Source organism: Miscanthus floridulus, chromosome 19 (genome assembly GCF_019320115.1).
Source record: "Miscanthus floridulus cultivar M001 chromosome 19, ASM1932011v1, whole genome shotgun sequence".
Lineage (NCBI taxonomy): Eukaryota > Viridiplantae > Streptophyta > Magnoliopsida > Poales > Poaceae > Miscanthus > Miscanthus floridulus.
Genome location: NC_089598.1, coordinates 106,574,024 through 106,585,846, shown reverse-complemented (window position 1 = coordinate 106,585,846; position 11,823 = coordinate 106,574,024). Strand labels below are relative to the sequence as shown.

Below are 11,823 nucleotides of genomic sequence, written 5' to 3'. Positions count from 1 at the left end.
ATGTTCTTGTTGTCCACAAGCCGGCTCCTATGGTTGTTCACCCGGCACCAGGAAATGCCAATGGCACATTAGTCAACGCTATACTTCATCACTGCAAGATCTCCACATTTACTTGCTTAGCACGCAGTTCTACTGCTGATGAATGCCCGGATTCTTCAGATGACGACATTGATGTATTTAATGTGGATCGATTTGCTACTGAAGATGTGAGTTCAGAAGTCGGGGGGAATGCTCTTGTGCGTCCTGGTATTGTTCACAGGCTTGATAAGGGGACAAGCGGACTTCTTGTTGTTGCTAAGGTATTTAATTATGAGTTGTGACAAAACTGGCACTTCAAAATGTTTTATGAAATTTGCACATGCTTGTAGCAGTACATATGTCATGTGGGGGCGCATGTACACCAGGCGCCGGAGGGCCCGCGACGTACGCAGGGCTGCGGAACAAGCAGCACGCGCGGTGAGCGCGCACGGTGACACGCAGGGCCAGGCCACCACCAGTGGCTAAGTTAGGAAAGATAGCGTAGCTTTCTATTTTCAGTTCCTAAATTCCAGGAGCGTTTAGCTCTGATCGGTTGAGGCCGGTGGCCATATATTCCGGTAATCGCACATTGGTTGGGCAAGCAAGATTATTATCCCATCTAATCTCTCTCTCTCTCTCTCTCAACGAAAGCCTACGGCAGAGGGGCAAAACCTCGTCGGAGAAGACGGACCGAGGCTACGATCTCCGTAGCCGAGGGCCAGCTACCCTAGGGCTCGACGCCCTTGACAACCTGGTATAACGGTCCCGACGATCCTCGCCATCTCGCTCCACCTCGCCGACCCCAGCCGCCGCGCCAACCACCCCCACGTTCCCATCCACCGCGTCCTCCTGCATCCACGACATGGGTGATCAGGGCGACCTCAAGACCACCGTGGAGTCGCTCGCTGCCGCCGTCACAGCCCTGCAGGCCACCGCGGAGGCCAACGCCAAGGCGATCGCCGCCTTGTCCTCCGATCGTTCGTCCTCCTCGGGCAGCAAGCCAGGCTCCGGCGAACACCACAACGACCGGCCGCCGAAATTCTAGAAGATGGATTTCCCGCGCTATGATGGCAAGTCTGACCCTTTGATCTTTATCAATCGCTGCGAATCCTATTTTCATCAGCAGCGAATCATGGAGGAAGAGAAGGTGTGGATAGCGTCCTATAACCTAGAGGATGGCGCCCAGTTGTGGTACTACCAAGTCCAGCAGACGAGGGGACCCCTTCCTGGCGCCACTTCAAGGAGCTCATCCATCTTCGCTACGGTCCGCCCCTCCGCTCCAACCCCCTCAGCGAGCTCGCCGCGTGCCACCGCACGGGGACCGTGGAGGAGTACCAAGACCGGTTCCAGGCGCTGTTGCCTCGCGTCGGCCGCCTGGACGAAGTGCAGCGCGTCCAGCTGTTCACGGCGGGGCTCCAACCTCCCTTGAGCCACGACGTGGAGATCCACAACCCTTAATCGCTGGCGGCGGCCATGAGCCTCGCCCGCAAGATCGAGCTGCGGAACAGCTACATCGCGCCGGCCACGCGCGCGCCCCCACGCGATCCTCAGCGCGATCGCCCTCTTCTTCCAGCGCCAGCGGCGCGCCTTGCTCTGCCGGCACCCACGGCCGACAAGACCGCGCCGGCCACGATCACGGTGGAAGGCCGTCCCGTCAAGCGGCTGACACAGGTGGAGCAGGAGGAGCGCCACCGCCTTGGCCTATGCTACAATTGCGACGAGAAGTACGGCCGTGGGCACAACCGCGTCTGCAAGCGGTTGTTCCTCCTCGACAGCGTGGTGGAAGAAGATGACGCCGCCGCGCGGGATGCGACACCAGGCACGGAGACGCCGGTCTTCTCCTTGCACGCGGTCGCGGGTGTGCCGATCTGCGACACGATGCAGATCAAGGTGTCGCTGGGCGCCACCACCCTCATTGCGCTCCTCGACAGTGGCTCCACCCACAACTTCATCGCTGAGGCAGTGGCGCTGCGTACTGGGCTGCCTGTCCAGCCCCGACCGCGCCTCACGGCGACCATGGCCAATGGCGAGAAGGTCGCCTGCCCCGGCGTGATCCGGAACACGCCGGTCACCATCGACAACACTGACTTCCACGTCGATCTCTTTGTCATGCCACTTGCAGGGTACGATCTGGTCCTGGGAACTCAGTGGATGGCCACCCTGGGACCGATTGTCTGGGACTTCGTCGAGCGCACCATGTCCTTCACGCGCCATGGGCGCGACTTCTGCTGGATGGGTGTGTCGACGCCCAGTGCGCCGGGGCTCTGCGCCGCGACGGCCAGCGCGTCCCTCCTCGACGAGCTGCTGGCCTCCTTCGGGGATGTCTTCGTCGAGCCCACAGGACTGCCCCCCAAGCGCGCCCGCGACCACGGCATCGTCCTCAAGCCGGGCGCGCCGCCAGTGGCAGTCCGCTCGTACCGGTACCCGGCGGCCCACAAGGATGAACTGGAGCGGCAGTGCGCCACCATGATCGAGCAGGGCATCGTCCGCCGCAGCGACTCGGCGTTCTCCTCGCCGGTCATCCTCGTCAAGAAAGCGGACGGCTCATGGCGATTCTGCGTCGACTACCGGTCCTTGAATGCTCTCACCGTCAAGGATGCGTTCCCCATCCCCATCGTCGACGAACTCCTCGACGAGCTCCACGGCGCGCGGTTCTTCACCAAGCTGGACCTGCGGTCGGGGTACCATCAGGTGCGGATGCGGCCGGAAGATGTCCACAAGACGGCGTTTCGCACCCACGACGGCCTCTACGAGTTCTTGGTGATGCCGTTCGGGCTGTGCAATGCCCCGGCGACATTCCAAGCCCTCATGAACGATGTACTCCGGCCGTTCCTGCGTCGCTTCGTACTTGTCTTTTTTGACGATATTTTGATCTATAGCAAGACATGGGCGGATCATCTTCGTCACCTCCGCGTCGTCCTCTCCGAGCTTTGGCGGCACCAGCTCTGCGTCAAGCACGCCAAGTGCGCCTTCGGCGTCGCCTCTATCGCGTACCTCAGCCACGTTATCTCTGAGGCAGGCGTCGCCATGGACCCGGCCAAGGTGTAGGCCATTCACGACTGGCCAGTACCTCGCTCGGCGTGGGCGGTGCGTGGCTTCCTCAGCTTGGCGGGGTACTACCGCAAATTCGTCCACAACTACGGCACCATCGCCGCGCCGCTCACAACCCTCCTCAAAAAGGATGGCTTCTCCTGGAATGAGGCGGCGGCCGCGGCGTTCGACGTGCTTAAGTCCGCGGTCACCTCGGCCCCGGTCCTCGCCATGCCGGACTTTGCCAAGACGTTCGTCGTCGAGTGCGACGCCTCGTCGCATGGGTTCGGCGCGGTGCTCGTCCAGGACGGCCACCCGGTTGCGTTCTTCAGCCGCCCCGTCGCGCCCCGCCATCGCGCCCTCGCCGCTTATGAGCGGGAGCTCATTGGCCTCGTCCACGCCGTCCGACACTGGCGTCCGTACCTGTGGGGCCGCCGCTTCCTCGTCAAGACAGACCACTACAGCCTCAAGTACTTGCTCGATCAGCGGCTCGCGACGATCCCCCAACACCACTGGGTGGGGAAGCTTTTGGGCTTTTGACTTCTCCGTCGAGTACAAGCCTGGGACGGCGAACGCGGTGGCCGACGCTCTCTCGCGACGCGACACGGCGGACGAAGGGTCCATACTGGCCCTCTCGGCCCCTCGCTTCGACTTCGTCACACGTCTCCGCCAGGCACAGCTCACCGACCCGGCCCTCGTCGCTATCCAGGACAAAGTGCGCGCGGGCTCCTGCGGGGCACCGTGGACGGTCGTCGACAACATGGTGCAGTTCGCCGGGCGCCTGTACATTCCCCCGGCGTCCCCCCTCGTTCAGGAGGTCATGGCCGCTGTCCATGAGGATGGACATGAAGGAGTCCAGCGCACGCTGCACAGACTGCACCGCGACTTTCATTTTCCTAACATGAAGCAGCTCGTGCAGGATTTTGTGCGCGCGTGCGCCACTTGTCAGCGGTACAAGTCGGAGCACTTGCACCCAGCCGGGCTCCTCCTTCCGCTGCCCGTGACGCAGGGGGTCTGGACGGACATCGCCCTCGACTTCGTCGAAGCTCTGCCTCGCATTCGGGGCAAGTCGATCATCCTGACGGTGGTGGACAGATTAAGCAAGTACTGCCACTTCATCCCCTTGGTGCACCCGTACTCCGCCGAGTCCGTCGCCCAAGCATTCTTCGCCGACATCGTCCGTCTACACGGCGTTCCCCAGTCCATGGTGTCCGACCGTGATCCGGTCTTCACCTCAACGTTCTAGCGTGAGCTCATGCGCCTGATGGGCACCAAGCTGCACATGATCACCGCCTTCCACCCCCAGTCGGATGGGCAATCGGAGGCCGTCAACCGCGTCATCATCATGTACCTGCGCTGCCTCACTGGGGATCGACCGCGCCAGTGGCTGCGATGGCTTCCGTGGGCGGAGTTCGTCTTCAACACCGCTTACCAGACTTCGCTGCGGGACACGCCGTTCCGCGTCGTCTACGGGCGTGACCCACCATCCATCCGGTCTTATGAACCGGGGGACACGCGAGTGGCCGCCGTCGCCAAGAGCATGGAGGAGCGCGAGGAGTTCCTGGCGGATATTCGTTATCGCCTTGAACAGGCTTCAGGCGCTACAGAAGAAGCACTACGACAAGACGCACCGCGACGTGTCGTATCAGGTCGGCAACTGGGCACTCCTCCGTCTACGCCAGCGCGCGGCTGCGTCACTACCCCAGGCGGTCACCGGCAAGCTCAAGCCTCGGTACTTCGGCCCCTACCGCGTCACGGAGCTGATCAATGAGGTCGTCGTGCGCCTGGCTCTTCCTCCTCGGGCCCGTCTCCACGATGTCTTCCACATTGGCCTCCTCAAAAAGTTCAACGGACCGCCGCCGGATGCTCCACCGCCTTTGCCGCCCATTCACCATGGTGCTGCCGCTCCAGAGCCGGAACGTGCCGTCCGGTCGTGCCTGGCATGAGGTGTGCGCCAGGTCCTTGTGCAGTGGAAGGGGGAGTCGCCTGCCTTGGCTACATGGGAAGACGTGGAGCCGTTCGTCGCCAAGTATCCGGCATTCCAGCTCGAGGACGAGCTGCTCCTCGAGGGGGGGGGGGGGAGATGTCATGTGGGGGCGCATGTACACCAGGCGCCGGAGGGCCCACGACATACGCAGGGCTGCGGAACAAGCAGCACGCGCGGTGAGCGCGCACGGTGACACGCAGGGCTAGGCCACCACCAGTGGCTAAGTTAGGAAAGATAGCGTAGCTTTCTATTTTCAGTTCCTAAATTCCAGGAGCGTTTAGCTCTGATCGGTTGAGGCCGGTGGCCATATATTCCGGTAATCGCACATTGGTTGGGCAAGCAAGATTATTATCCCATCTAATCTCTCTCTCTCTCTCTCTCAACGAAAGCCTACGGCAGAGGGGCAAAACCTCGCCGGAGAAGACGGACCGAGGCTACGATCTCCGTAGCCGAGGGCCAGCTACCCTAGGGCTCGACGCCCTTGACAACATAACTACAGACTTATGCTGAACTCTCCCCCTTTTCTTTTTCTTCCTTTTTTGGGACAGGATGAGCATTCTCATGCTCAATTAGCAGAACAGTTCAAGCTGCATACAATTCGTAGAGTATACATCAGTCTTACTTGTGGCGTGCCTAATCCAAATTCTGGCAGGATTGAGGCATCTATTGCACGTGATCCTAACAATAGGATTCGTATGATTGCTATTGCTGAATCAGGCCACAGATATGCACGGCATGCTGCTAGTAGGTGATCCATGCTTTGCCACTTGTCCCCTTTCTTTTGGTTCCTTATATGATGTTGCTTCCTCAATGTTATTTCACTTTAATTAAAATATATCCTAGGTCTAGTATAACGATGTTAATTATGTAGTGTAAAGCTATTTACCTTGTTCAGATATGCTTAATTACTGCAATCATTCTGTTTCAACATCTTAATTGTTACCACCCATGTAAGCAGGTAAGAATGAGGACCTAGAAGGGCCCTTGTCAAAATAGTCAAAGGCTGTGTAATGATGTCCAATTAGTTAATCCAGTCATGAAAAATGAGTTTATAACTTTATATTTACACTGGTGGGTTGTCATGGCCGTGCCAAAAGTAACAAAAAATTTCATCTACAAAAAGCTGGATTATAAAAGGGAACTCATGAAACTAAGTATTTTCTAAACTTGAACCTGATTTAAAAGTTTCATGGTTTCATATGTAATTTGGTTTATTTAGGAAACTTATTTGAAAAAAATCATACAGGTACAAAGTAAGAGAGGTCTTTGCTGGTGGTGGATCCGCACTAGTTGAGTGGAGATTAGAGACAGGACGCACTCATCAGGTAATCATATCCCATGATAGTTTAATTTCTTTAGAAGAGAACCATCACCACCTAAAGTTCTTTGAGAAGAAGGAAAAATCTTTTGTGATCCTAAGCTATTTACTAATGTATATGTTATTTGGATACATCTCTTGTTTATGTAAGCGTAGCATTAAGAAGCATTGTGATAGTTAATTTCGATCTCGACACATTTCTGTTATGAAGCTTGGGAAACTCTCTTAAATATGACTTCTTCTGTACTGATCTTGAACTTATTGATTATCAGATCCGGGCGCATGCAAAGTATATAGGGATCCCTCTTCTTGGTGATGAAACTTATGGAGGTACCAAAAGCATGGCATTATCGCTTTTGAGACCAAGGACTCCTTCGAAATATCATAGCGATCTTTCAAATCTGATATCTAAACTAGACAGGCCATGTCTTCATGCTGCATTGCTTGGGTAGGTATTATACAGTATGTATCTTGTGTTTTTCGAAGTTTGGAATGTGATTATCGTTTTCTCCCCCAGATTCAAGCATCCACATTCTGGAAAAATCCTTGAATTCTCATGCCCCCTACCAGATGATTTTTTGGAGGTGCTTGATGAATTACGGCATGTTACATCAAGTGATGCCCAAAATGGTGATGGTGTTGTCTGATAATAATGCGGTGCCAACACAAAGTGAGACAGGCAGTGATTTTTAGCACACAGCAACGTCTGGTTTGAGGTCTATTTTATCAGAGCTGAGTACAGTAAGGCTGTTATTGATGGATTTTTGGGGTTAACTGAAGCGCCCATGGACTTTCAACATTTCCAGTGAGAGATGAAACCAAGGCTGGAGATGTTGAACAAAACATGAGAACTCTTGGAGATTTCTTTCAAAACCTAGAAACCGGGTTTAGCTCTATATATGTTTCATCTTTTTAGGTTTCTATTTATTTGGTCATGGTGATAGCGAAGGAAATGTAATTTTTTAAAGCATTTAGTAGTGTGATGTTGAGTAATCTTAATTTCGAAATTTTGCAGTGGTGAAACTGTGATTAGTTTCCATTATGTAAAATGATTAATTTTCCATGATGTAAAATGTTTAGAGCAAATAGTTGCACGATCTACTGAGTGGGTTGAAATCTCTTACTCCCAATATGGTGGTGGTTGGATTACAATCATTGTTGTCTTATTTATACCACACTAATGTTTGTCAGCAATTCATTTGTGATGTGCTTAGCTTTTCATTCTCTCACTGCTTCGCTACCTGACTATTGTCACTAAACCGGGGTTCAGTGGTGCCTTTTGGAAATGCTCTCTGATGCAAACATACTGTAGTTCTGAAGTAGACATGTATTCCGTCTGGATAATGAAATCATATCACAAGATTTCCATTTTCTCATGCTTGAACATAGGAAATGATATCCTTGCGAACTTGCGGTTGCCATATATGTGATCAAATCAGGACGATTCTGACAAGAGTTTAGCCCCCCATTCCGAGCATTCTCCATTGCATACAAACAGGTTTCAAACTAGTAATATGGTGTTGAACATCAAGTGTTATCACTGCAAGATTCTAATGCTCTGCGGCCCCTGACATTCATTATCTGCACATCTTGCAACAGACGGATTCTTGTGATTCGGGGGTGTTTGGTTCCATGGACTAAATTTTAGTCCATGTCACATTGGACGTTCGGATACTATTTAGGAGAACTAAATATGAGTTAATTATAAAATTAATTACATAGATAGAGACTAATTTACGAAACGAATTTATTAAGCCTAATTAATCTGCCATTAGCACATATTTACTGTAGCATCACATTATCAAATCATGGACTAATTAGGCTTAAAAAATTCGTCTCGCAAATTAGCCACAATCTGTGCAATTAGTTATTTTTTTCGTCTATATTTAATACTTCATGCATGTGTCCAAACATTCGATGGGACAGAGACTAAAATTTTCCGATAGGAACCAAACACCCTCAATTGCCACACATCTCTTCGCAGGCATGCAGCAAGTGAGCAAAGGAGACTGCTACCATAACATATGAAGACAACAAAGAGAAGTATAACTGCTTGGCAGAATTGCAAGAATGACAGCAAGTTCTTACACCTCCAGTATGTGGCTGGCAACCATCCGGCCGGTCTTACAAAAGCAAGCTGCCTCAAACAGTAATGTGTGAAAACCAAAGCTATAGAGATACACTAGTTGTGCCTAGCAATGAATCTGATGATGTTCAGAACAATCACTTTTGCTTCTTAGATTTCTTTGGTGGGTTACTGACGAGCTTCACCCTCTCCATCAGACTCGCCCTCTACGGACTCATCAGGGACGTCGTTCGCAGCATTATGCTTGGCGATGTACTCCTTGAGGATCGCCATGCTCTTCTCCTTCATCGCAGCCAGCTGCTCTCCGACAGGAGTCCAGACTCAGGACTGGCGACAAACAATTCTGCTCCAAGAATCATACTAGCCTACAGTCTCAGACCGGGACCTGCAGCCACAGCATTTGCTTCGCCTTTCATTGCTGGTGTGGTGGCTGCAGACAGAAACTGAACGCGAGAATTGTGATGAGTATGGCAGGTCAAATCCAATGGATGATTAGTAACAGGGGCGACCGTCTCAAGTATGAACAAAAGCATAAAACTGTGGGGTTGCAAATAAAGTAAGATGCCTTATAACAAGTAATGATGTACACTTTGGAGGTGAAATCAAGTCCGGAGACATGTCCTCCAAGGTGCTATGCATAGTTGAAACAGAACAGGAATGCAATGGATGCTCCACTTAAACTTAGTAGTAACTGAACATTGCTGACGCAATAAAGAAATATACTACACTCTAAAACGCGGCATGTCTTTGCAGTCACAGCCAAATCTTCTGCACTATCCGCTTAAACCTGCACAAAACCGTGAACCCAACAGACCCCTGAATTCCCATGGCCGTCCACACGTCACCATGGGCATCCAGCAGGCCTCAGCTGCTAACCCAGCTGCTGGCTTCAGCTGCTAACCTTTCTCTTACAGCTAGTGGCTTCTTTGGGGGAAAGTTGTCTCCATCTATCGAAAATCCTAGGAACACGATGAAACCACGCGATCCAAATCGGTTCCTCACAAGAATGTCAACGCCAACTTACACACGGTAGACGCTGTTGAACGCTGCCGCGCAGGGGTGACGAAGCACGGGAGTCGACCCCGCGGTGTTGCAAGAGGGAGAGAGATCTGAGAAGGGAACCGGAGGGTCGGCGTCGGCGACGGGGGAGGACTGGCGGACGGCCGGCCGACGGTGGGGACTCGGGAGGGTTCTGCTCTGGGGGAACAACGGAACAGGGAGGAGAGGAGAGATCCTGCGGCCTCCGAGCCTGGGGAGCAGGGTGGATGGGCCTTCGAATTTTCTGGGCTGGATGTTCTTAAACGATGGGCTGGCTTTCTGAGACGATTGGGCCCAATAGCCGATTGCAGCAGGCTACACGTGCCGAGCCGGGTGGCGGGCAGCCTTCAGCCGGAAACCCCCTGATGAAAAAAATAATTATGGCACCAGGCGGCCCACCTAAGAGATATGTATGGCCCATCATCATTACAGTTACATGCATAAATTGTTTAAAAACTTTAAAAAGTTATAACTACCAAAATATGCATTCAAATTAAATTTTGATTGTGCCATTGTGTTTCTTACAATAAATCCTTCAAATCAAAATCCCACTTGGACATATTTAGAAAAAAAATCATTTACACATATACTACGGAATATCATAAAATACATCGTAAAACAATACATAAACATCACAAAATATAGCATAGAACATCATATATATACTACGTGAACATCACATATATCATGAAATGTAAAAAATAAAAAAATAAAAAAATAAAATTAATGAAGTAATTAATTATAGTCAAATAAAAAGAAGAAAAAATGCTACTGAACATCACAAATACATCGTAAAACATCGCATTAACACTACACGAACATTACTAAATATAGCATAGAACATCATATTTATACTACACGAACATTATTGACGGTCGCTACAGTAAAAATAAACCGTCAACTTTGCCTGCTCAATTCCTTAAAATCAAACATTACCATAGATTTAGAAGCTTTAAACTAACAATTTTCACAAGTCTTGGTGAATATTTATATGCAGGTGAATTAAGCCATTCTACGGGCCCAATTGGGCCAAATACGTCAAGTAATTTTGATGATATGCGACGAACTCAGTTGAAAAGGGCCTCAAGACCATTATCCAAGACTTACCGCCAAAGATCAGTGCGAGAGGCTGATAGGGGGGGTGGGGGGTGACCTGTGGGTCCCCCTGTCAGACTCCCCTTCGACGTGGAGTCTCCACCGCTTATGAGGATCAATCTCCAATGTGCATTCAAGTCGATTCAGATCAAGGGACAAGATGAAGTTGTGACACGGATTGATGACGTGGCATTGACTTGCCCCCTACTCCATCTTCCCTATAAAAAGGCCCCTTAGACCCCCTCTAGAAAGGCATCATTAAACAATCATTGGACATTGTTCTGATCACATTACAGAGAAGAGAAGAGCTCCCGCAAACTTATTGTTTTAGTATAGCTTAGTCAAGTTAGATCAAAGTAGAGTCGGGCTTCTGCTCGGACTCCGGATTCAGTCATCTGGAGGCTTGGTATAGTCCTTGTATCCTTTATATTAATCTTACATTATGACTTTGATCTTCATTTATATCATGTTCTTATTTATTAAGTTTGTAGTATGCTTTGATTATATGTTTAGTATAGTAGAAATTGTTGATATGATTATGTATAAGACCACAGAGCGCTCGATTAAGTATTTGAATTGGTTGAGTAGCCTAACCTTGTGTAAGCATGGTGCTTATACATTGTTTTGCCTGAGGATGCACCTTGTATTTTGGAACGTGTGGTAGACCGCGGGTGTGACAACCTCATTGGTCCTCTGTAATCCACCTCTTGTTTGTAGGATTAATAGGACCCGATCACGACGGAGATAGTATATTTAGCTATGCTTCTCTTTAGAGATGTCCCTTATGCATATGAGTAGCGATAATCTTTTGCTATTGGTAAGTATATAAAATGATGGTATGCTATGACTTGTAATTAAGAATGACTTAGGAATATTTAACTTAGACTAGCTATTGCTATCTTTTGGAGTCTCTCTCTGAATGTTATACTTATCATATACATCTATCTTTTGATTAACCCTTGTTTAGAGAAAGTGTGTAGTTAGTGATTGCATCATAAGTATATATATTATCAATCTTTCCATTGCCATCATTCCTCCCTGTGGTAAAATATAAATAACGATACCTGAAATACTCCCAGTGAAATGCTACAAATGGTGTTCTTTGCGCTTGCAGAATTCTTATATTTTAATTTGCACTCATAAATACCAACAAACATCACAAAATATCATGAAAAATGTAAAATAAAATAATAAAATTAGTGAAGTAATTAATTAGAGTCAAATAAAAAGAAGAAAAAATGCTACCGAACA

The 11,823-nt window shown here is 50.1% G+C and overlaps 1 protein-coding gene across 1 annotated transcript; it reads left to right on the top strand.

Annotated features, from left to right (window-relative positions):
- Nucleotides 1–6: 6 nt before the first annotated feature.
- On the top strand, nucleotides 7–7,468 carry LOC136529519 (RNA pseudouridine synthase 2, chloroplastic-like). The gene is made up of 5 exons (XM_066522588.1): nucleotides 7–299; nucleotides 5,584–5,783; nucleotides 6,282–6,360; nucleotides 6,626–6,801; nucleotides 6,871–7,468. Exons 1-5 carry the CDS (start codon nucleotides 30–32, stop codon nucleotides 6,998–7,000), a joined length of 855 nt encoding a protein of 284 aa, XP_066378685.1. The 5' UTR covers nucleotides 7–29; the 3' UTR covers nucleotides 7,001–7,468.
- Nucleotides 7,469–11,823: the final 4,355 nt, after the last annotated feature.

Coding starts and splice junctions, on each gene's coding strand:
- LOC136529519 (XM_066522588.1), top strand. CDS start 30: ATGGTTGTTCACCCGGCACCAGGAAATGCCAATGGCACATTAGTCAAC. Junction 300..5,583: donor GACTTCTTGTTGTTGCTAAG/GTATTTAATTAT, acceptor TTTTTGGGACAG/GATGAGCATTCTCATGCTCA. Junction 6,802..6,870: donor CTTCATGCTGCATTGCTTGG/GTAGGTATTATA, acceptor TTTCTCCCCCAG/ATTCAAGCATCCACATTCTG.